The 25,808-nt window shown below is 45.5% G+C and overlaps 2 protein-coding genes and 1 pseudogene across 3 annotated transcripts in view; 2 read left to right on the forward strand and 1 right to left on the reverse strand.

Moving 5' to 3' along the window:
• The window catches only part of LOC137426625 (putative ATP-dependent RNA helicase DDX4), a 101,034-nt gene that overhangs the window by 54,696 nt on the left and 20,530 nt on the right, over positions 1-25,808 (forward strand). The window contains exons 9-13 of the mRNA XM_068115331.2: positions 8,661-8,729; positions 8,941-8,997; positions 10,494-10,592; positions 25,201-25,355; positions 25,536-25,688. Of these exons, the coding sequence (XP_067971432.1) occupies positions 8,661-8,729; positions 8,941-8,997; positions 10,494-10,592; positions 25,201-25,355; positions 25,536-25,688 (533 nt within the window). The remainder of the gene's footprint in view (positions 1-8,660; positions 8,730-8,940; positions 8,998-10,493; positions 10,593-25,200; positions 25,356-25,535; positions 25,689-25,808) is intronic.
• Positions 11,009-13,259, reverse strand: LOC144892433 (uncharacterized). 2 transcript variants are annotated; one of them, XM_078779217.1, is made up of 4 exons: positions 12,980-13,240; positions 12,682-12,868; positions 12,378-12,572; positions 11,324-11,697 (listed from the first exon to the last, which is right to left on the reverse strand). In XM_078779217.1, the coding sequence occupies exons 1-4, from the start codon at positions 13,120-13,122 to the stop codon at positions 11,662-11,664; spliced, it is 561 nt and encodes a 186-aa protein (XP_078635343.1). In that variant the 5' UTR covers positions 13,123-13,240; the 3' UTR covers positions 11,324-11,661. The 2 variants fall into 2 exon arrangements, with proteins under 2 accessions (XP_078635342.1, XP_078635343.1); XM_078779216.1 differs by having other exon boundaries at positions 11,009-12,572; positions 12,980-13,259.
• Positions 19,027-19,135, forward strand: LOC137428803 (U5 spliceosomal RNA; annotated as a pseudogene).

Genomic DNA, 25,808 nt, shown 5'->3' on the forward strand with positions numbered 1-25,808 from the left:
GGCCGCGTGGCACGAAATACTCGACTATTTTTTACAGGTATGAAAGATTAACACCGATAAATCTTCCGAGGGACACGCAAAAGGTACACACACATAAGATAAATACAGTTTTGACAAAAATACAAATGTGACAATTACTTAACTTCGAGCGTGCGTGAAGATCGTGGAACAGCTTCGAAAAACCGTGACCGCCCCGACCGTGACCTGTTCAATTGTTGCGGAAAAGGAGTACGGCTCTTCCCCTTAGCAAGAGGGGGGTTAATCCCCCTTTTATTTTCACTGGCCGTCTCCGCTCCTGAAGCCGCCCTGCTCCCTCCACAAGGCAGGGGGGCAACCCCGTTCGAGACCGCGGACAAGATGTTATTTTGCCGAGCGGATTAGCAGCCCGCGGCTCGAACCATTAGCAATACTAAACCCGATCCTAAACGTTGGCCAAATCGTGCCACAGGTGGTCAATGATGGAAAACTCTAAAACGAACGGATGTGAAGAAAATAAGGCAGAGTAAGGAAGAATTAAAGCGAGGCGAAAAACCTTGAACGATGCGCAAATCCTTCGCTAGTCAAAATGGCCGACGGCCCGTTCTCGTGGCGTAATGGCACTCTGATGATTCTCTCCGGAATCAACCACAAAACCTGACACGCAGGTTGATCTGTCACAGCGATAACAACTCTGTCGCAGGAATCCCTTTCCTGGGAAACCCGAAGTTCACACGTGACCTTCGTTCGCCAACGTTCGCTCAGGACCTCAAAGCAACTCGGCTTTCTTGTCCGACTCACTCGCTCCGCCTTCTTCTCCTCCTCTTCCTCTTCTTCGTCGTCGTCCGGTTCCGGTTTCATTTAAAACATTAACTTTTTTACCTTTTGAAAATAGTAACCTCCATTTCCCTCAAACCACAACAATAATAGTACATGGAATCAAAAATGTTTACAGTGGATGAAAACCACAACAACGGAAGTGACGAATCCGTAACAGTAGTTCGTTTATTTTTCAGGATATTTCGCTCACAAGGTTCAGACATATATATGGTGGCGGCCATCTTGGATTTTGACGTGGCGACCCAATTTTCAAGGGCACTCTTCCTTATGCCGAGATACACCCACACACCAGATTAGAAGTTGGTACTTCGCTTATTTTTCAGGATATTCCGCTCACAAGGTTCAGACATACATGGCGTCAGACATACATGGTGGCGGCCATCTTGGATTTTGACGTGGGTTGCACCCATACACCAAATTCGAATGCGGTCCTTCGCTTACGCATGCACGGACGGACGGACACACGGACGGAGGGGAAAACCATAGTCCCCCTTTTGCTCCGCGGTGCGACCGGGGACAAAAAGACAATTTGATTATGAAGGTTATCTCTTTTGAAAAGGCAGATGGAAGTGCAAATATTTTTTTTTTTGATGTGCTGAGTTACAAGCAGCCATTAATTAACAGTAGGAAATTGTGAGTAACCTTGGGATTCCATTTTTCATGCTTATGTGAGGACACAAAGCTATTTATGGATATGAGCTTCATAACATTAAAAGGTAATGATATGCCTGTGGGAGTAAAATTAGCCAAATTTGTAAGGGATCTTACACGGATTTACCAGAGTACTCTGCTCACGGATTTTTGATATATATAAACTTGAATTTTATCAGCAGGTAAATTGTGCTGTAGGTATGGATGTGTATTAGGGGTAGATGTTGCGGGAAAAATAATAGTACAGAAAATTTTGCTGGATCGATAAAGGAAATGAAACACCAGACTTGAACGTATATTGATTTTCATAAAACATGGATTTTATGAGAAATGAAGGAGGATGGAAAATGGAAATGAACAAATCAGATTCTGCAATGGACCAAGTTGGTTGGTTTTATTAGTTATTAACATCATAAAAAAAGATGGAAAAAATCTGATCGAGTGACATTTTGGTAATGGAATAACATTTCACGAGAGAAATAATAAATGGGAATATTCAGCCACTATTGTGAGCCTTTCAATGGAATGTATTGTCGCGCGGACCCTTCGGTTAATACCAGGGACAGCGGATGGACCAGAACGGATTTACTTGAGGCGACGACCAAACACAGATTCACCTATAAAACGCGGGAGGAAGAAGGGAAGTGGAAGCTGTGGTACATGCGCTTACCTGGAGCGCGCCGACTGCAGCTTCGATCCTGCAGGGAATTAATGAACTCACGAACGACAAGATTTAATGTACAAAAATAGCGATGTATTCACGGAACCCAAAACAATGAAACACGACGGTAATCAAATAATGGGCCTAAATTGGGATCCCACACACCTCACTAAAGAAATGAGACACAGGAAAATGAATAAATAGAAGAAAACGTCATGTGCGATTAAATGCGGGGTGTGAGTGCAGCCTTAACTGTCCGTCGTCTTGTCCCCACGCGGCTCCGAGCTCTGCTGCACACCACGAGGTCCCTCGCTCCAGCACCACGAAGGGCCGAGCCAACGTCCTCTCCGTTCGCACACGAGGTCCCGCCCGTTCACAGCACCGAGCCCCGCTCCTGCACAAGCACCGGGCACCGCTCCAAGCACCACGCAGATGGCGAGTCAACGACCACCAGGACCTCTCAAGACCAAGAAGAAACGCAAGAGCTTCAAGGACGTCCAGACAGCCAGAGCACCAGGGCTAGAGCTGCGCAAGAGAGAAAATGTCGTTTGGCGCACCCTTATATAACCTGGGCTTTGACGTCAGCCTTGGTGCGCCACCCAATCAGCGCCTTCCACCGAACCTCCTCGCGACTTCCCTCCAATCACATGCCTCCTGGGCATGTTGCTATACAAGTTCGTGATGTGACCGGCGGCAGCCATCATCGGCGGTGTCCTGGCCTGGTTCCCTGTCCGTTTTCTTCCAAAGTCATTGTCAGGGAAGGGAATTTAATTACTGTGTGCTCTACAGGGCCAATCTAAGTGTCTACAGGTGTGCGTTGCCATAAGGGACAAAGGTTTGATTACCAGGTGTGACACACAAGGGCTGTTATCTTTAATCCCGACACTATCTAACACCCGAACATCCTGGTATGTTCACAGGTATACTCTTACCCGACAAACCGGACTAAACATGGAACTTATTACAGGTAGATTCCCTATCGCGACAGACGAAGCATGTTACCTATTCAGATCTACCTGACTCGAGATATTCCTCTACCCTCCCGACATAACAGTATTGTGAATCTCAAACCAAGGGACAAACAGGAACGCGCTATTACGTAGTTTTAAATTCAGAAGGAGAATAGAGAGTGAATAATTTTTAGATGCTCGGTAAATTAAGTGAAATATTACGAAGACTCATAAGAGCTATTATTCTTCCTTATGGAAGTTGGAAGACAGATCTTCCAAACGAGCCTCGGATTGCTTCCTGAGGCTCGTTTGCACGACGTGCTTGAGGCCTCCCTTCCTACTTCCTGAGGCTCGTTTGCACGACATGCTTGAGGCCTCCTTTCCTGCTTCCTGAGGCTCGTTTGCACGACGTGCTTGAGGCCTCCTTTCCTGCTTCCTGAGTCTCGTTTGCACGACGTGCTTGAGGCCTCCTTCCTGCAGCTCGTTTGCACGACGTGCTTGAGGGCTCCGAGTGTTTCTGCTCACTGAGGATCTCACTTTCGAAAGTGTTGCGTTTACATTCTGTACACCTGGCCATCTTAGCTACTTAACGTGCAGTGTAAACGAACCTTTTCTTTGTTATCAATGGTGCTCTCAAGCTTGTGGAGGAGCTTGTACGTGTCATGTATTTGGGAGGAAGACTCGGCCATCCTTGTGCTTTTACATGAATTGACTTGAACCGGTGTGTACGGTGTGTACCCTGGTTAGAATAGGTACACCGTATCCCTGCGTGTCGTAAGAGGCGACTAAGAGGGTTGGCGTCAGGAAGGGCATCCGGCCATAAAAACATTGCCTCAAAAAGAGAACCATGACAATTACAACTACATGTGGGCAGGGTACAGCCCGAAGTGGAGATCGGTTTCTGAGGTTTGGGACATGGAATGTAGGGACAATGACAGGGAGATCAGGAGAAGTGGTGGAAGTATTGGTCAGAAGAAGAGTAGACATATGTTGTGTGCAAGAGACGAGATGGAAGGGAAGTGGTGTGAGAATGGTGAAGGGTAGGCAGGGACAGAAATACAAGTTTGTGTGGCAAGGGTGCCTGGAGAGCGTGAATGGTGTTGGTGTCATGTTTTCTGAGGAGTTTGTAGACAGTGTGGTGAGTGTGACGAGAGTGAGTGATAGGTTGATGATGGTGAAAATGATGATTGGAAAGCTCTTGGTGAACGTCATCTCGGGATATGCTCCGCAGGTTGGTCGGAGCGATGAAGAGAAGGACAAGTTCTGGTGTGCGATAGAGAAGCTGATGGAAAATGTGAAAGATGAGGAAGTTGTTGTGGTAGGAGGAGACCTAAGTGGACATGTGGGAAGGAGTATGGACGGTTTTGAGGGAGTTCATGGGGGTGACGGATATGGTGTGAGAAATGGAGAAGGTGAAAGGATTTTGGAGTTTGCTGATGGAGCTGATATGTTGATTTGTAATACTCAGTTCTAGAAAGGGGATAATAAGCTTGTTACATACACGTCAGGTGGGTCGACGACAACTGTTGACTACCTGATAGTGCGTAGGCTAGAAAGGGGGCACCTCCGGGACACAAAGGTGTTCCTGGGGGAGGAGGCTGTTTCACAGCACCACTTGGTTGTCTGCGACATAAGGGTTAAAGGTGCGAGGAGAGCTCGGCGGGTGAAGTCCCAACCGAGAATGAAGGTGTGGAGGTTGAAAGAGGTGACAGTAAGGGAGGCATTAAAAGAGAGGCTGAGTAGGGTAGAGCATGATGTGGTTGAGCTTGAATGTGGTTGGATGTCAATGAAAGACAGTCTGTTAGGAGCCGTTGGTGAGGTATGTGGATGGACAAAAGGACCACCGAGGCACTCGGAAACGTGGTGGGATGATGAAGTTGGAAAGAGGATTGACGAGTCGAGGAAGAAGTTCAAGGAGTGGCAGAAGGTGAAGGGTACGGGAGCAGAAAAAGCAGAGCATGAAAGTTATAAGGCAGCCAAGAAGGCTGCAAAGAAAGAGGTAGCAAAGAAAGAGGTAGCAAAGGCGCAGGAGGCATGTAGGAAAATGTTCGGAGAAAGCTTGGATTCGGAAGAGGGTCAGAGAGCGGTATTCAGGATTGCAAAGCAGATAGCGAAAGAGAGGTGTGATGTGATGGGGGTGAGTTGCTTGAAGGATGAAGTGGGACAAATCGTTGTGGACCCAGATGGAATTAAAGGAAGATGGAAAAGATATATGGAAATGCTGTTGAATACAGAGAATGAATGGGATGGCAACATAGAGAGTAACCCAGTTTTAGGACTGGCAGAGAAGATAACCGAGAAGGAAGTTGAGGAAGCGATAAAAGCAATGAAGAGGAGAAAAGCAGGAGGGCCGACAGGAGTTGTGGGAGATATGTTGAAGGCAGCAGGAAGTTGGGGTGTGAAGAGAATGACAGAGATCTGTAATCTGGTGGTGAAAGAAGGCCGCATTCCAGTGGATTGGGAACTGAGTACCCTCGTCCCTCGAAACAAGGGGAAAGGTGACCCTCTGGAGTGTGGCTCGTCCCGAACGATAAAGTTATTGGAGCATGGAATGAAGGTATTGGAAAGGGTGTTGGAGAGGAGGATAAGGAAGAAGGTGAAGATTGACGAAATGCAGTTTGGATTTATGCCAGGGAGAGGAACGACAGATGCACTCTTTATTGTGAGGCAGTTGCAGGAGAAGTACATGGAGAAGAGGAAGAAGTTGTTTCTTCGGTTTGTTGATCTGGAGAAAGCATTCGATAGGGTTCCACGCGAAGTATTGACATGGGCATTGAGGAAGTCAGAAGTGGAGGAATGGTTGATCAGAGTAGTGATGGCAATGTACAAAAGAGCGCGCACAGCTGGAAGGACGAAGGACGGGAACAGTGGTAAGTTTGAGGTGAAGGTGGGAGTGCATCAGGGGTCGGTACTAAGTCCACTACTATTTGTAGCTGTGATGGAGGTGCTGGCTCAGAACGTAAAGGAGGGTTTACCGTGGGAGTTGTTGTATGCAGATGATCTGGTGTTGATTGCGGAAAGTATGGATGGACTGAAGGAAAAGATGAACAAGTGGAAGGAATGTATGGAGACAAAAGGTCTGAAGGTGAATATAGGAAAGACGAAGGTGATGGCAATCGGTAAAGCATGTGGTGAGGTGGAAAGAACTGGGAAGTGGCTGTGTGCAGGAAGGGTGTCGGAGTGAACTCCATTCAATGTACAATGTGCGCTGAGTGGGTTCATCAAAAATGTAGTGGTCTGAGAGGGTCATTAACCAGTGTGGCAGCAATGTGCGCTGAGTGGGTTCATCAAAAATGTAATGGTCTGAGAGGGTCATTAACCAGTGTGGCAGCTACATTCAAATGTAAGGTGTGCACAGAGGGAGCTGCAGATGGAGGAAATGTTGAGTTGGATCTTGGAGACGGCGTGAAGCTGGAAGGTGTGAAAACATTTTGCTACCTCGGAGACATGCTGAATGGAGAAGGTGGATCAGACTCGGCAACGGTTGCTGGAGTGAGATGTGCATGGAATAAGTTTTGGGAACTGAGTGGCGTGCTGATGAGGAGGGGAGTGTTGTTGAAGCTGAAGGGAAAGGTGTATGCTGAATGTGTGAGAAGTGTTATGATTTGTGGGAGCGATACATGGGCAATGAATGTAGAGCAGCAACAAAGGGTGGAAATGCGATTGGTTCGGTGGACGTGCGGAGTATCGTTGAGAGAGAGGAAGACAAATGATGAATTGCGAAAGATGATGGGAATAGAGCCTGTGATTGATGCTGTGAAGAGGAACTGGTTGAGATGGTTTGGTCATGTATTGAGGAAGGATGAAAGTGACTGGTTGAGAAGAGTGTTGGAAATGAATGTAGAAGGAAGTAGAGGACGGGGAAGACCGAGAAAGACTTGGCTAAAGATGGTGGAAGAAGAAATGCGGGCAAGGGGGTTAACAAGGAGAGATGCAGAAAATAGGGCAAAATGGAGAAGATTGTCATGGGGACCGCAAGGCTAACCCCCGCTCTCGCAGGGAAAATGGCCTTAAAATGCGTGTTGCTTGTTGTTGTATTAATCAAAAAGGCTTGGGCTCTATCGAGCGATGTTTTTCTTTTTTCTTTTTTTTGTTGTTAGAATTCCCAAAAAAATGAACTTTTCTTTTCAACATTTTTTTTTTTTTTTTGCCTAAAACACGCCCAGGCACTCGTTGATGAACCTCAAAGTTTGACGAAGATCCTTTCAGCCATCTCTGAGAAAAATGACGACACAGACAGACAGACCAACAGCTCTCAAAGTATAGATTAGTTTTCTTCGCAAAATGCAAAAAGAGAGAGAAGACGTGTTTGAGAAGGAAGTGTTTGAGAAGAAGCTGAAAGATGCCAGAAAGAGGACAGTTAAAAAGAGACACTTTTGCTTGTACCTCAGCAGCAGACCAAACTGAACTCACCAGGTTTTCCATGTATTTTTTTCCTGATTATTATCGCTCATGCTTTCGATATCTTCTCTCCGGAATTGTGGTATTGCAAAATGGAGGTTAGTTCTGAACATTGTATGACGGTTCTGTGACGATTGTGATTGACCATTCAACAGTCTGCAGTATTGCTAGCTCCACCCATGGGTTCGGGTTTGGCTCGCTTGGTACCTATTTATAGCAGGTAACAAATTTAGCACAGGTACTAAGGTGTACAGTATGGTTCGCTTGGCAATGGAAAAACGAAAAAAACGGATTTTGGTCACGGTACGGTACGGTACCGCGGTGGAAAAGTGCCATAAGACCTCTTTATACCCCTTAGTTCCCTTTAGATCCTTGAAACCCCTTAGACCTCTTTAGGCCCCTTTCGACCCTTCACACCCCATCATAACCAATTTTGACCCTTTGAGACGCATACACCTTCTTCAATACTCTTCAGACCGATTGACTTTCTAAGACCGTTTGGACAACGTAAGACCGTTTGGACAACGAAAGACCCTTTGGATACCTTTGCCCTTTTGCACTTCGACCCACTTAGACCCCATTAGGCCCTTTTAAGAGCCTGAAACTCTAAATACTTTAGTCCCCTTTTTATGACCCTTTGACCCCCCAAAACTACTGATGTATGGATCATCGAATGGGAAACCTTAAGGAGTTTAAAGGTCGAAAGGTTGAAGGTGTCGAAACTGGCAAAAGGGTATTCAGGGTACTTAAAAATTTTTTGGGATCGAAATGATCTTCCTAAAGGGTATTTGGGTCATGGAACATTTAGGGTCTTGTGGGTCTTAATGGTCTTGGGGGGAGGAGGGGGTCTTAAAGGTTTTGTGGGGGTCATAATGCATCTTATAGGGCTTAGGGGTGTTTTAGGGTCTTGATGGTCTCAACTTTTCAGGGTTCTAAGGTTCAGTGGTCTTGAGGTCTTCAGTGTATAAAGGAGTCTACAGGTATACAGGGGTATGCCAATCCACACTACAAATGTACAACTCTCTATTTTGTCTCTGGTGGTCACGTTCATTTCTGTTTTGTCAGTCTCCTTTATTACAGGAAACTGAATTGTATCAGTTTGTCCTCCATTAACACTTCTATTTGATTGTTGTGGAAACTGTTGTATTGCTCTTCACGTGCATTTTCCTGATGATTTGTAGATGCAGCAGATGATTCAAGAGCCAAGCTGGATGGGTACCATGCACGGGGAGGTCAAATGAGCTTTGGAGGTGAAATGAGCCGGCTCGCAGCTCTAGACGTTATGTTGTGGCGCTCTCGTGGCCACTGCAGCTGTTGCTGTCTCTCCTTTGGTTTGGTGCCTTGATGTGCAGGGCACTTGATCAGATGGTGCTGTTGTGAACTCCATCACTGTTCAAACTAAAATGATTCATTATTCACCGTTGCTGGTTTTTTATTTATTCATTTACTCCTCTCAACTAGGTGGTTTTCGCAGCACGCCTGAGGAAGATGGAGCTCTGTTTAAAGGAGGCCGAAGTGGTGAGTTCCCATCCCGTGCAATGTTTAAACAAGACCAGGCCCTATTTGTCATGTCCGTCCTGAGGCAGTGATAAGGTGTGTAGCTCACCTCTGCTCGAATCCTGACCCAGCTATAAACTCTCATCCAGGTGTTGTGCTGGGAGGGTGATGCAGATGTTAATCCTGAAAACTCTTCTGCCATCATTGGTCATTGGTGGATGTTAAAGATCCTGCAGTGTCTCAAAATAGGCGAGTTTTTGCCGGCAGCCTGAACAAATTACTCGATCTGTCAAATTGCCTTAGGCTGGGCATTAGGCCTGGTCAGCAGGTTCCTGGTATACTTGGGCCAATAACGTTCCCCACCTGATCCCATAAGAAGATGGGTGTAATTTAGGGCATTATAGTGGTAGTAGTAACTCAGTGCCATAAGACCTCTTTATACCCCTTCGTTCCCCATAGGGACTTTATACTTTATACCCCATATAGTAGTAAGTAGTAATCGCTGAATTAACGCCAGGGGGGTTGACTCAGCCTGTCATCCTTACGAGGTCGGCTAATTGAGTACCAGTTCACTGGTAATTCCCTGTTTGTCGTTAAAGGCGGCAAAAAGGGTTGGCGTCAGGAAGGGCATCCGGCCGTAAAACATTGCTTCAAAAAGGGGACCAAAAAACAACAACAACCATGGTTCCCGAAAAAGGCCAACCCCCGCTTTGCGGGGGAAAATGGCCTCTAAAGGTGGTTTTTTTATAGTGGTAGTAGTAGAGCCTGGTGTTGGCTTAGCGGTTTGGGTGCCGGCTTGGGATCCTTGGATCCTCTGTTCAAATCTTGCATGATCGTTGAATTAACGCCAGGGGGGTTGACTCAGCCTGTCATCCTTCCGAGGTCGGCAAATTGAGTACCAGCTTACTGGTGTCGCAACCTCCCTGCGTGTCGCAAGAGGTGACTAACAGGGTTGGCGGCAGGAAGGGCAACCGGCCGTAAAACATTGCTTCAAAAAAGGGGACCACGGTGCCCCCCAAAAAAAGGCCGACCCCTTCTCTGCAGGGAAAATGGCTTCTAAAGGTGGTTTTATAGTGGTAGTAGTATTTGAGCCTGGTGCTGGCTCAGCAGTCAGGGCACAGGCTTGGGATCCTAGGATCCCGAGTTCGAATTCTGGTCGATCACTGAATTAACGCCAGGGTGGTGGCATCCATCCTGTCATCCTTCCGAGGTCGGCAAATTGAGTACCAGCTTGCTGGGATGAATGATCCCGGTGTGTACCCCGATTTAGAATAGGTACACCGTATCCCTGCGCATTGTAAGAGGCGACTAAAGGCTGGCGCCAGGAAGGGCATCTGGCCATAAAAAAAACATTGCCTCAAACAGGGAACCATGATTGTCATGGGGCCTGCAAGGCTAACCCCCGCTCTAGCTGGAAAAATCGCCTTAAAACGATCATTCAGTCATTCAGTCATTCATTCATTCATTCATAGTGGTGGTAGTAATCATAAAAGTTCAACTTTGTTGTGCTGAAACAGATGGAGGTGGCATGCGAAGCCGAGGGCCGAGAAGAGGAAGAGGAAGAGCTGGAGGAGATAGAGACCAAGACGAAGACGGACAAGCACCTGGAGAACCTAGTAAGTGTTGTTTGAGCTGGTTTGATGGTTTCACATTTTATTTTCAACCATTTCCTTTCCCACTTTGTCGCTTCAACACTTTTCAATGTGGAGTAGCTGAAGCTTGAGTTGTGCAGTCAAAGTTTCCCAAAGCAAAAATAAAAGCCACTGAATTTAGTCTGAATGAATTTAGAGACTGAATTTGAGTGTAGTTGAGACTGAATTTAGTTGAGACTGTAGTTGAGACTGAATGAGACTGAATTTAGCCACTGAAAAAGCCACTGAACCAACAGGGCAGTGTAGTTTGTCGGGATTGGTTTTGAACTCTTCCAGAAGGTGCCTTCGTGCATTGTTATTGCTTCTTTTGAAGGCAAGTTTTGATTGGTCAAGACATGATGTAAATGTGGAACAGCAGTGTTTTTTGACAGAAATGTATCGCAGGCAGAAATGAATGTTTATTGGTGGAGTTGGTTCACTCAAAATGAACTCGTGCATGGTGTTTTCTAGTTACGATTCGAGATATTTGGAATATTTTAATGATATTGTCACGTGACTACCCTTGGCGAACACCTTAGGTAGCACGGATGACCAAACGAGCTGTTACTCCGAGGCGTTCAGTTCCAATGGCGGAGAATACGTGTGGGGAAACAAGAGGGAGTGGGAGAAACCGGAGCAACCGGAGCGCTTAACTTCACAGATCCCACTGGCAGTCCTCAAACCTGCAATAAATCAACTTGAACCGAGACGAGTTTAAAATGTTCAAGGAAATGCTGGCTTTATTAAGAAATGCCGGCAACAAAATAAAACACGGTCAAATAATAATAAATGTCCTAAATTGGAGCGCTCCCAAGCAGACCCGAACACAGACAAAGGATAAAATAACTCAAATAAATACCATCTGTGTGCACTTAACTGTGTCTGATTGCTGGTGGGGTCTCGTCGCAATCGTCCGGGGCCTTGGCGGGAACCCAGGCCTCGCTGTGTGTTGCACTGCAACGAGCCAGCAGCGCTCGTCCACCCATCACTCTTGCTTGGAAAGCCGTGGCTCTTCCTCCTCATCACCACCAGCAAGATCTCCAAACACAGTCGTTCACTTTCGCTCCCTTGAGCCCGAGAGAAAATGCCACTGCTCGTATGAGGTCCAGGCGAGAAAAAGCGCAAGAGGGAATTCGGTCAGCGAGGAGCCAAGGAGGAGAACAAAATGCCAGAGTGAAAAGGCAAGAAGAAGAGGAGAAGTGAAACTGTCCGCTAGCGCGTTCTTTTATCACCCAGGCTCTGACGTCATCTGGGGTGTTCACCAATCAGCGAGTCACTTCCTACCAGTCCTTCCCTGTTCATATCTGCAAGTCCCATCTTACCCCGGCCTTGTGCCAATCAAAATCCCCTTCCACCAATCACTGCCCTTCTGGGCGTGGCCCTCGGCCCGCCTGTCCTGTGTGCCTCCCAAGTCGGGGTCGTCAGCGGTAGGGCTCGATGCATGACTTCCAGTTATCTTTTTAATTAGGGTGTTTGAATGCGTGATTTCTGCTAGTGTCTATGGTGTGGTGCCAAAAGTGACATCGGAAATAAATTCGAGGTAACGACATGCAAAGGATAAATTATCCATAATCCCTGAGCTAATTAACATAACCCACTCCCTGTATTGCGGACGAAGATACACCTTACACGACATCCGGGATAATACTTTGATGCTTTTTTCGCATGCGCAAGATTGGAGGTCACGTCTTTTTGAAGCTGTCCATGCGCTCACGCTTTCAAAGTAAAGTAATTTTTCACAATAGCGATGTTTACCGTGACGTCACGTACCCGATCACGTGACCGCGCTCTTTGTTTTGGTTGGCAAAACACCAACCATGCTGCATTTGTACAGACAGCTTTAAGATATTTTAGCATATCCAAATCAGGGAGTGTTTGTCTGGGCTGGCATACAACAGTTTTGACTTCTTTCTGGCGGTTACGTTCGAGCAAATCCTTGCAGTCGACCACAGACTTGGGGTTCAACTGAAAAAATATGTACAAACACAGAGTACGAGGGTCAAACAAACTGTGATCAAAATAGAACATAAAATAATCTCTGAAACACGAATGTTTTAAAATATTGGACAGGTACCTTTTCTCTGAATGTCTTGTTCCACTGACATGCTTCACTTGTGCAAGACGACTGTGTTAATCCCAGCTTCACTGCGGCTTCTATTTTGAAAAGCACTGCAGCGACGGCTTCTATTTTGAAAAGCACTGCAGCGACGGCTTCTATTTTGAAAAGCACTGCAGCGACGTGGCTGCAAACTTCTCCCAACCTGGAGTGGGCACACAACAATAACAACATCATTCTTTGTTTAATCAAAACTCATAAATATTGCACAATGTATGTAATTGACAAACTTCAAAAGGCAATATTTATCACTCACCCAGCCATACATGTACAATGTGCACAGTAGACAGAAGCTTCCTTCTTCCCCACACACACCCAGGCCTCATGAGGTTTGTTGTTGAGATGCTGTGATGGTATGACTTTGCCTTTGATAAAGCAGAATGGTACATCCGATCGCATGATACCACAGTGGCTTCACATTACCACTTAAAAAGAAATTGTATGCCTCCAGTGACATGAATGCCTTCAGTGACTCCCTTGTGTAGATACCCGGTGTGTCGATCAAGTACGTGTACACGTTGCTGAAGTTCAAATCTGGCCAGCAAGATGGATTGTTTTGCCATCCTTTCAATGCAAATGGATCTGGAAGAATATCCTCACCATTCCTATAACTCAACTTTGATTTGTACCGAGATTTTGCAACAGTGTCAAGACTATTAAAATACTCAAACGATCACGTGTGTCGAGCGACGCCATTGTGCAAAACGAAAACACTGCGCTTTTGCCAACCAGGCTGCTGCGCATGCGCGGATATGGTGGGTTTGTTTATAAACAGTGAACATCGCTGTTGTGTTTTTGTTGAAACTGTATCTATATTTCGGTGTGTGTACATATAGTGTGTCTTTAGTAAGATTCTCGGTGTTAATTTTACATACATGTATACAAAATCGTCGGTTATTCGTGTCGCGTATTTTAAGGCCTAGTAGCCTGTTGGCTACCGTGTCCGACCATGAGGCTTTGTTTTTCTCTCAGCGGTCCGTCGATTGTGCTGCAATTACTTTCGTTCTCTGTTTTGTCCCAGTCTTTCACCCCATACTTCCTTGTTTAAAATCTCAACAAAAAACCCCCCCCCCCCCAAATTTTTTTTCCCCTTCTCTGTTCTTATTTGTTTATTCGTTGTTCTTATTTGTTTGTTCGTTCTTCGATCACGTGTTTCACCCCCATTTCCATTTTCCATTTTCCCAGATAGTTTTCACTGCTCAATTTAAAAATGTTTAAACTTTCCCCTGAAGAACTGTATTCTGTCGTATATTATAACACCTTTTTCTTCTTCAAAAAAGGACGCTTTCGACTTGCTCACCAAATCTATTAATTCGGAAAAAAAAATTACGTCTCTTACAGTTCCTCTTTTCTACATTCCCGAAACTCTCCTGCACTCCACCCCTCCTTCAGCGTCGTCAAACGTATTTTTGACTCGGTCACAAGAAACTCATTTTGCAATAAATGTTCGTTTCCCATTAATCGTACAGTTTCTAAAATCCAATCTCACCCCTCCCCTCCAAATCTTCCCCATCACCCCTTCTCTCCAAAACTTCCCCATCACCCCTCCCCTCCAAAACTTCCCCATCACCCATCTTTCAAATCTTCCCCCTTGCCCCTCCCCTCTAAATCTCCCCCATATTCTCCCCAAATCTCCCCTCCAAATCTCCCCTCCCCTCCAAATCTCCCCCATATTGCTGCGCATGCGCAAGATTGGAGGTCTCGTCTCTTCAAAGCTGTCCATGCACGCTCGCTTTCGAAGTTAAGTAACTTTTCACAATTGTGTTTTTGTCGAAACTGGTCTTGTATGTACCTATTGGGGTGTCTTTAATAGTATTCTTGGCGTTGGTTTTTTGTACCTGTGTACAGAATCGTCGGTCTTTCTCATCGTGTATTCTGAGGCCTAAGTGTAGTACTAGGCTACTGTGTCCAACCTTGGCTTTAGGCTTTGTTTTTGTCTCAGCGGTTCTCCGATCACGCTGAAATTTTTTTCCGGTCTCTGTTTTCACGGTCTTTTCATCCCATACTTCCTTGTTTTAAAATCTCAAAAAAAAAACAAACAAAAAAAAACACAAAAACATTTCCTTCCGTTTTTATTCGTTTATTCGTTCTTAGTTGTTCGTTCGTTCATTCTTCGACCACGCTGTTTGTGATCACGTTGTTAAAAAATGTCTCATCTGAACCCTGAAGACCTGTATTCTGTCATATTCTATAACACCTTTTTCTTCTTCTTCTATAAAAGGATGCTTTCGACTTGCTCACCAAATCCATTCATTCCAAAAAAAAATTCCATCTCTTATAGTGCATCTTTCATTCATTCCCTAAACTCTCCAGCACTCCATCCTCCCTCCAGCGTCCTCAAACGTATTTTTGACTCGAATGTCTCAAGAAACTCATTTTGCAATAAATGTTCGTTTCCCATTAATCGTACATTTTTCAAAATCCCATCACCCCAAAATCCCATTTCCCATCACCCCTCCCCTCTAAATCTACCCCCTTGCCCATCCCCTCCAAATCATCCCCATCACCCATCTCTTTCAAATCTTCCCCCTTGCCCCTCCCCTCCAAATCTTCCCAATCACCCATTCCTTTCAAATCTCCCCCCACACCCCTCCCCTCTGAGACTCTCCCTCGCTCCTCCCCTCCTAGACTCCCCTCTCACCCCTCCCCCTCAAAGCGTCCTCCCCACTTCTTCCCCCTTCCAACTTTCACCTTCATCTCCCTCAACCTTCTGCCTCGCTCTTCCCCCTCGTCAAATAACACCTCACTGCACCTCTCCCAATCACCATCAAACCTTTTGTCTGCCCCATCCTTCCCTTTCTCCGAGCTATTCTGTAATCTCTGACACACCTTCAACAGCTCTCCCTACCTCTTCCTCCTCTTCCACATCTTACCCTACCGCTCCCCCCCCCCCTGTTCTGTATCCGATGCTCCCCCTTCCTCTTCCTTAACAGTATGGACCTCAAACATCCGGGGCCTTCGCTCAAACATGTCTGATCTCTCCATACAGGTTGCTTCTGACAAACCAGACGTGATCTGCTTAACAGAAACTTTCCTCCTTCATGATGTCTCTGATTCCTTGGTATCTCTCCCAGGTTACTCCCTACTCCGGTATGATAGACCTGAGCCTCGTCCTGGAGGTGGGGTTGCTATCTTTATAAAAAACTCTCTTCCTCACTCGCCCTGCACTGCCCTCTCTCCACCTCACCCCCAGGAATACCTTTGGCTACGGCTTCCCCTTCGCTCCCACCTTTTGTTCATATGTGTGTTGTACCGTCCACCAAACAGTGATGACTCCATCTACATCTCGCTGTCTGAGAATATGGACCAACTTCTATCTACCCATCCCAACTCTCTCTTCCTCATATGTGGTGATTTCAACTGTCACCATGCCAGTTGGCTGGGTGTGGGTACCTCTCTCACCAGCCATGGCTCTTCAGCAAAGGACTTCTGTGACTCACTGGGACTGACACAAACTGTCAATTTCCCGACCCGGATTTCAGTCAACGGAGCATCTTCTCTTCTGGACTTGGTTATGACTAACTTCCCTGAAAATGTCTGCTGCTCTTCTTCTGCTCCAATCGGCTCTTCTGATCATGTGCTTGTTAAAGTGGACATCTCTCTGACCATTCTCAGAGAGCCTCCTCAGCGTCGACGAGTCTGGCATTTCACTCAGGCCAACTGGCGCGGTCTTCAAGCAGCCATCAATCATCTGGACTGGTCTCCCATCTCTACTGCCTCTGACATAAATTCTCCCTGGGAATTCTTCCAAAGCAAACTGCTCTCTCTCATGCACAGATTTATCCCATCTCGTCTTCTGTTGTCATACCCTTCCTCCCGTCCATGGTACACGGAATCTTGTGGTGAGGCTATTGCCCAGAAACAACTTGCTTTCGTCTCCTGGAAAGCAAATCCAACTGAAGGAAATCTCATTTCCTTTCACAAAGCCCGAAACAAGTGTGTGTCCACCCTCAGGAGAGCCAGGAAACAATATCTCTCCGTTCTCAGGACCGAACTCTCTTATCTGTCTCCCTCTTCCAAATCCTGGTGGCGTCTGGTCAAATCTGTTTCTGGTGTTTGTTCCCCCTCCATCCCCTCCCTCACCTCAAATGGCCACACGGCTGACTCCGCACATGAAAAAGCTGAATGCCTCAACTCTGTGTTTGCCTCGAAATCTTGTGTCCCAAACCCATCCCTCTCTGTACCCACCGTACCCAGTCGTACCCAGCTGCTCCTGGACTCTGTGTCCTTTCCTCCTGACAAGGTGGAAAAGTTTCTGTCAACCCTCGACTCGGATTCTGCAACTGGACCTGACGGCATCAGCCCACGGGTCCTAAAATCCTGTTCTTCCGCTCTTTCACTCCCTCTCTCTGTTCTCTTCACCCTCTCTTTTGCTCAAGGTCATCTTCCATCTGCTTGGAAATCTGCCAACATCACCGCTTTGCACAAAAAAGGTGCAAAAACAGATCCCAGCAACTACAGACCAATCAGCCTTCTCCCAATTATCAGCAAAGTCATGGAATCCATCATTGCTTCAGATATGAAATCTTTCCTCTTCTCCAATGGCTTGATCTCTGATCATCAATTTGGTTTCAGACCTGGACACTCTACTCTGGACATGCTGCTTCTGCTTTCTCAACAATGGATGGAGGTCCTCAATGCCAAACAGGAAATTAGAGCAGTCTCCCTTGACATATCACGTGCCTTCGATACGGTCTGGCACCCCGCTCTGCTCACCAAACTCTCCTCTTTTGGTATCCATGGAAATCTCCACGCATGGCTGGCGGACTTCCTCTCTAGTCGTAGTCAACGTGTGGCCCTGAATGGGTTTCTCTCATCTCCTCTTCCTGTTCAGGCTGGAGTTCCACAAGGCAGTGTTCTTGGCCCTGTCCTTTTTCTGGTCTTCATCAATGATCTCTCTGACTCTCTTGAAAATCCTCTGTATCTCTTTGCTGATGACTCTACTCTCTGTCGCTCCATTCTTCATCCCTCAGATCGGCAGTCTGCTGCCTCCTCACTCTCTGCAGACCTGGACAAAATCACAGACTGGGCAAACAAGTGGAACATGTCTTTCAATCCTGACAAATCTCACACTCTTACGATGTCTCTCCGAAAAGACCGACTGGACAACCCTCCCATCCACTTTCTGAATAATCCTCTCCAAGAAGTTCTGTCACTCAAGCTTTTGGGTCTCACTATCTGCCATGTCTCGCTATCTGCCATGATCTTTCCTGGGGAAACCACATTTCAAATCTGGCCTCCAAAGCCAGTCGCCGACTGGGCATCCTCCGTCGTGCGAAGTCCTTCCTTGGCACACCTGAGCTCCTCACCACATACAAGGCTTTCATCCGCAGCTCAATGGAATACTGCTCTCCCCTCTGGGCTCGTGCTCCTGCCTCACACCTAGCTCGTTTTCACGCTGTTGAAACCAAAGCGTTCAGAATCATTGGAATCTCCCGCGATGAAGCTAACTCCAAGGGCCTTTCACTCACTCACCGCAGGCAGGTTGGTGGTCTTTCCGTCTTCTACCGACTCCTCTCTGGCCTTGCCCCCCCCCAGCTCTCTCTGGGCTCTGTCCCCCAAATATTCCTGCATGTCGCACAAGATCTGCCTGCAACCCTCCTATGGCTAAACTGCCAAAATCAAGACTCTCTGCTCACCTTCACTCCTTGATTCCTCTTTTCTCCCACCTCTGGAACAAACTCCCTCACTCTCTTCAATCCCACTCCACCCTCCAGGTCTTTAAAACAGCTGTTCACCACCATATATTATCTTCCCCCATCCAAAACCTTGATCTTTTCTACCCCCGCTAATTTCGCCCCAAATCCAGTTTTTTGAAATACCAACTTCTGTCCTGGAAGTCCTTGGTGTCCTTGTATTTTATACTTCTCCCACCCCCCACCCCCCCCTTCCCACGCCTCCTCCCCCCAAGCCCTCTCCCTCCCACACATCTCCATGCTCTCAAATGTTGTGTTTGTGTGCTTCCCCTTCTCTCCCCATCTTGTCTTCTGCTCCCTCTTTTTTATGTTTTGTTTGTCTGTTTGATTTGTTTGTGAAATAAATGTTAGCTCTTTCACGAGCCTCGATTCTGAAAACAAAAAAACAAACAAAAAAAAATTACCTACTTATTACGTGGTGGTTCTTCGTCTTCATCGCGACATATGGAGCATGCTAATTTATGCACTCCACCTGATCGACGGTATCCCTTCTCTCTACAAACGTAACAATATTTTGAAATGCTATACTCGTTGATCAAGTACCACTGATGAAAAGAGGAACTTCATTTATGACGTCTCCCTTGCGCGAGCTTGTGTTTGCTGCCGTACTGGTTTCTCTTCATTCCGCATGAATATTTTGCCTTTTACTAAAGATTTCTGTGGCGAGGAAGGAATCTTCTTGTGTGAATTTTTTGATGCCTTCCACTTTGCAGGGTCAGGTATGCAAACAAATGGAATGCTGCTCTCCCCTCTGGGATGAGATTTCTTAGCCCCCATTGGACTTGGTCCGAAGCAGGGGCTTATGGATTGGGTCTCGTCGGTCCTTCCGTCCGTCTGTCCACAACCATATCTCAGAGATTTATGGACCGGTTTTGTTCATACTTTGCACAAAGACAATACATGATGATGTACTTCGGCACATCATTTTTTTTGCGATGCCATCAAAGATGACCGACTGGTGGCCATTTTAGTTGTAAAAAAAAAGGAAAAAGGTCAGGAGACTATGGTTCACGAGCGAGCGGTATTCAATGACAAAGGTCAAAACCGACATTGAAAATATATAAATAGGAATGTATTATCTGTTATGAGACGAGTTAGCTGCACAATACCGAAAATTCGGTTCGATTCCGACTACTTTGAAAATTTGACCTTAGTGACCTTCAACGGTCAAAGGTCGAAGATTCTGAAATTTGTTGGAAAACTTGTATTTCATGATCTATGTGATAATATAAAAACATGTACGACATTTCACCCTATCAGGAAGTGAACAATGTAATACCATCAAAAATCGACTTTTCTAAATTTCGTGACCGTGGGACGAAAATGAAAAATCGACCTCCGTGGGGCTAGACACATGACATTGGCCTAACCAAATATCGAAACCCCTGTCAGATTCCACCAAACCCCTCAGAGAAGATGTTGCTTGAAATCGATTACCCCCTAAAAACACATCTTTTTCGGGTGTGGCTCCGCCCACAATGGGCGCAATACGCCCACTCCAGGCAGGACACAACTAGATCATATCAACCTCCCACCCAAGTTTCATCAAGATCGGATGATATCATCGGGTAGTTATGCTGCGGACAAACAGACACAGACACACACCCATGACGAATATAGTGGTCACTCTGTTTGATAACTCGTGAACCAAAAAAAACGATGTTTAACACGTCTTCAACTATTTCTCGGAAATGCATTGACCGATCTTGTTCAAACTTTGCACACAAACAACAAATGGTGGCTTACATATATATACGCATGTTATTTATTTTCGAGATGAGATCCAAGATGGTTGACTGGTGGCCATTTTGTTACTTAAATGTGTCCCTAACCATTTATCGACATGCATTGCGAGATTTTGTTCAAAGTTAGCGCAAAGATGACATGAGAGTTTACATATGCAGAATATTTACCCTTGCCAGAGGAGAGGGTGTTGCATTTGAGTCCGTTTGTTACTTGCTGGAAAAATTCCTGCAAGTATGTTGATCTGTTCGTTTGTTACTTGCCGGAATCTTTTCCGGCAAGTGTGTTGATCTGTTCGTTTGTTACTTGCCGGAAAAGATTCTGGCAAGTATGTTGATCTGTTCGTTTGTTACTTGCCAGAAAAAAATTCCGGCAAGTATGTTGATCTGTTCGTTTGTTACTTGCTGGAAAAAATTCCGGCAAGTATGTTGATCTGTTCGTTTGTCTGTCTGTCTGTTTGTCTGTTTGCAGCACTACGTCTACACCGTTACACGAAGAATCGCCAAACTTTGCACACGTATTTGTCTTGCCCTCTAATATATTGTGCCCAAATGATGACGTCATCAGTCACGTGGTTCGGCCGCCATCTTGGAAAAACCGAAAAACCTCGCACATCCATATCTCCGAAAGTGCTGAATAGAAAAAATTGAGACATGGCTCATTGTAAAGAACTCTCCACGGGGAATAAAATATGTTAATGATGACATCATCGGTCACGTGTTTCGGCCGCCATATTTGTCCTAAATGGCCGATAAAAAAGTACATTCTGGCAAGTCCTCGGTCTCTGACCGATTTTCATCTGTTTGTCTGTTTGTTACTTGCCGGAAAAGATTCCGGCAAGTATGTTGATCTGTTCGTTTGTCTGTCTGTCTGTTTGTCTGTTTGTTTGCAGCACTACGTCTACACCGTTGCACGTCGAATCGCCAAACTTTGCGAACGTATTTGTCTTGCCCTCTAATATACTGTGCCCAAATGATGACGTCATCGGTCACGTGGTCGGCCGCCATCTTGGAAAAACGGCAAAACTTTGCACCACGATATCTCCAAAAGTGCTGAACAGAAAAAATTGAGACATGGCTCATTGTAAAGAACTCTCCATGGGGAATAAAATATGTTAATGATGACGTCATATGTCACGTGGTCGGCCGCCATCTTGGAGAAACGGCAAAACTTTGCACCACTATATCTCCAAAAGTGCTGAACAGAAAAAAATTGAGACATGGCTCATTGTAAAGAACTCTCCATGGGGAATAAAATATGTTAATGATGACGTCATATGTCACGTGGTTCGGCCGCCATCTTGGAAAAACCGAAAAATGTTGCACCTCCATATCTCTGAAAGTGCTGAATAGAAAAAATTGAGACATGGCTCATTGTAAAGAACTCTCCATGGGGAATAAAATATGTTAATGATGCCATCGGTCACGTGGTTCGGCCGCCATCTTGGGAAAACGGAAAAAAAATTCACCTCCATATCTCCGAAAGTGCTGAATAGAAAAAATTGAGACATGGCTCATTGGAAAGAACTCTCCAGGGGGAATAAAATATGTTAATGATGACGTCATCAGTCACGTGGTTCTGCCGCCATCTTGGAAAATCCGAAAAACTTTGCACCTCCATATCTCCAAAGGTGCTGAATAGAAAAAATTGAGACATGGCTCATTGGAAAGAACTCTCCATGGGGAATAAAATATGTTAATGATGTCATCGGTCAGGTGGTTCAGCCGCCATATTTGTCCTAAATGGCCGATAAAAAGGTAAATTCTGGCAAGTCCTCGGTCTCTGACCGATTTTTCATCTGTTTGTCTGTTTGCAGCACTGCGTCTACACCGTTGCACGGAGAATCGCCAAACTTTGCACACATATTGGTCTTGCCCTGGAATAGACTGTGCCCAATTTATGACGTCATCGGTCACGTGGTTCGGCCGCCATCTTGGAAAAACCGAAAAACGTTGGACGTCTTTATCTCCGAAAGTGCTGAACAGAAAAAATTGAGACATGGCTCATTGTAAAGAACTCTCCGTGGGGAATAAAATATGTAAATGATGACGTCATTAGTCACGTTGTCGGCCGCCATCTTGGAAAAACGGCAAAACGTTGCACCACTATCTCCAAAAGTGCTGAACAGAAAAAATTGAGACATGGCTCATTGTAAAGAACTCCATGGGGAATAAAATATGTTAATGATGCCTAGCCCTAGTTAATAACCCTGGTGTTTGGCTAGCGGCTAGGGTGCCAGCTTAGGATCCTGGGTTCGAATCCCGGTCGATCGCTGAATTAACGCCAGGGGGGTTGACTCAGCCTGTCATCCTTCCGAGGTCGGCTAATTGAGGACCAGTTCACTGGTAATTCCCTGTTTGTCGTTAAAGGCGGCAAAAAGGGTTGGCGTCAGGAAGGGCATCCGGCCGTAAAACATTGCTTCAAAAAGGGGACCGAAAAACAACAACAACCACGGTTCCCGAAAAAGGCCAACCCCCGCTTGCGGGGAAAAATGGCCTCTAAAGGTGTTTTTATTTTTATTTTTATAATGATGACGTAATATGTCACGTGGTTCGGCCGCCATCTTGGAAAAACCCAAAAAAATTGCACCTCCATATATCCAAAAGTGCTGAACAGAAAAAATTGAGACATGGCTCAATGTAAAGAACGCTCGATGGGGAATAAAATAGGTTAATGATGACGTCATCAGTCACGTGGTTCGGCCGCCATCTTGGAAAAAACCGAAAAACTTTGGACCTCTTTATCTCCGAAAGTGCTGAACAGAAAAAATTGAGACATGGCTCATTGTAAAGAACTCTCCGTGGGGAATAAAATATATAAATGATGACGTCATCAGTCACGTGGTTCGGCCGCCATCTTGGAAAAACGGCAAAACGTTGCACCACGATATCTCCAAAAGTGCTGAACAGAAAAAATTGAGATGGCTCATTGTAAAGAACTCCATGGGGAATAAAATAGGTTAATGATGACGTCATCGGTCACGTGGTTCGGCCGCCATCTTGGAAAAACCCAAAAGATTGCACCTCGATATCTCCGAAAGTCCTGAATAGAAAAATTTGAGACATTGCTCATTGTAAAGAACTCTTCATGTGGAATAAAATATGTCGATGATGACGTCACAGGTCACGTGGTTCAGCCGCCATCTTGGAAAAAACGAAAAACTTAGCACCTCTATATCTCCAAAAGTGCTGAATAGAAAAAATTGAGACATGGCTCATTGTAAAGAACTCTCCATGGGGAATAAAATATGTTAATGATGACGTCATCGGTCACGTGGTTCGGCCGCCATTTCGGTCCTAAATGGCCGATAAAAAGTAAATTCCTGCAAGTCCTCGGTCTCTGACCGATTTTTCATCTGTTTGTCTGTCTGTTTGCAGCAGTACGTCTACACCGTTGCACGTAGAATCGCCAAACTTTGCACACATATTGGTCTTGCCCAGGAATAGACTGTGCCCAATTGATGACGTCATTGGTCACGTGGTTCGGCTGCCATCTTGGAAAAACCGAAAAGATTTGCACCTCCATATCTCCGAAAGTGCTGAACAGAAAAAATTGAGACATGGCTCATTGTAAAGAACTCTCTCTGGGGAATAAAATATGTTAATGATGTCATCAGTCACGTGGTTCGGCCGCCATCTTGGAAAAACCGAAAAACTTTGCACCACTATATCTCCAAAATTGCTGAACAGAAAAAATTGAGACGGCTCATTGTAAAGAACTCTCCATGGGGAATAAAATATGTTAATGATGACGTCATCAGTCACGTGGTTCGGCCGCCATATTTGTCCAAAATGGCCGATAAAAAAGTACATACCGGCAAGTCTTCGGTCTCTTGTCTGTCCGTCTGTCTGTCTGCACAGAATAAATATGATTTTCTCTGCAACCGTTGGTCCGACTGACAGGAAATTTTCACCATATGTGCAACTCTAACTGTAGAATTTTGTAATGATAATTATGACGTCATAGGTCACGTGGTTCGACCGCCATCTTGGAAAAACCAAAAAACTTTGCACCTCTATATCTCCGGAAGCGCTAAATATAAAAAATTGAGACATGGCTCATTTTAATAATCTCTCCATGGGGAATAAAATATGTTGATGATGATGATGTCATCGGTGCCTCCATTATGACGTCATAATTGGACAAGTACTAATCGAGATGAATCGAATTTCATCCACATTTCACACAGAATCGAATTTCATCCAATCGAGATGAAATTTCTTGAGCGCCATGTGGGCATTAACTGGTGGAGAAAAAAAAAAGATGATGTCATGGGTCACGTGGTTTGGCCGCCCTCTTGGAAAAACTGTGTACCTCTATATCTCCGAAAGTTCTGAACAGAAAAAATTGAGACGTGGCTCATTGTAAAGAACTCTCCATGTGGAATAAAATTTGTTAATGATGTCATAGGTGCCTCCATTATGACGTCATAATTCGACGAGTACAAAACTTCATCCGATCAAGATGAAGTTTCTTGAGCATAATCTAGGAATAAACTAGTTTGGAAAAAAAGAATAATGACGTCATCGGTCACGTGGTTCGGCCGCCATATTTGATTTTACACAAAAGCCTTAAGAACCACTGAAAATGCATCCTGGCGAGGGTTTGCAATCTCTGATTGCTCTTTTTCTTTGTTTTGTAATCGAACCAAAGATGGCCGACTGACGGCCTTTAACTCTGTACAGCAAAATTACTAAAATCACTTGGGCTATGACATTGTCTTTTTCTTCTTGTTGACCTTAACTTTAATTCCTTAGTCAGATGCCGGTTTCATCAGAGGGTACTCTCGGTTTGCTATCTCTTCGTTTGTGGTGTTCTGTCTGTCCGTCCCGCCTGTTGTTTTCCAGACTTTTTTTTCCCCATATACTTTAACATATTCAAATGAAATTGGTACGTGGTGTTATGTTGAGTTACAGAACAAGTTTGAGTTTCAGGGCGTTTTGTCAATTTTTCTTGGAGTTATGGCCTTTTTGAACTTGGACGGTGCGAAATGTGTATTGCAAAGCAATTAATTATCCCTCTTATTTTTGCCTTTTAGGTGCAGCCCCGAGACCTGCTCGTACGTATGTACCTCCTCCGCCTCCCTCAGACGAAGCCGGTCTCTTTTCCAGTTATTCGGCTGGAATCAACTTTGAAAAATATTTTGACATGCCCGTTGAAATAACTGGCACGGACCCTCCGATCCCAATTCAGGTTTGTTTTAAATTCAGACCACACAACAACAACAACAACAACAACAACAGGCATTTTAAGGCCATTTTCCCTGCAAGAGCGGGGGTTTTAAATTCAGACTACTTCATTTTATTCCTTTCACCACTGTGCATCTCCCTGGGTGCTTTACCCTCTGATGATAAATGTGCTTCCTTCCATCAGAGTTTTGACAAGCTGGGCATGACCCCCGAGCTCCGTGCCAATGTAGAGCGTGCGGGCTATTCCAAACTGACCCCCATCCAGCAGCACACCATCCCTGCCGTGCAGGCTGGGCGTGACATCATGGGCTGTGCTCAGACTGGCTCCGGGAAAACGGTAATGAATTGGGGCTGGCAGCGTGCCATATTCCCTCTGAGACCCACCCAGTCTGGTCGTTCTCAACCATGCAGTTGGCTGGCTCCTTTAGTTCTTGCAGTTAAAGGCCATCCATTTATT

Source organism: Myxine glutinosa, chromosome 5 (assembly GCF_964187855.1).
Source record: "Myxine glutinosa chromosome 5, kmMyxGlut1.1, whole genome shotgun sequence".
Lineage (NCBI taxonomy): Eukaryota > Metazoa > Chordata > Myxini > Myxiniformes > Myxinidae > Myxine > Myxine glutinosa.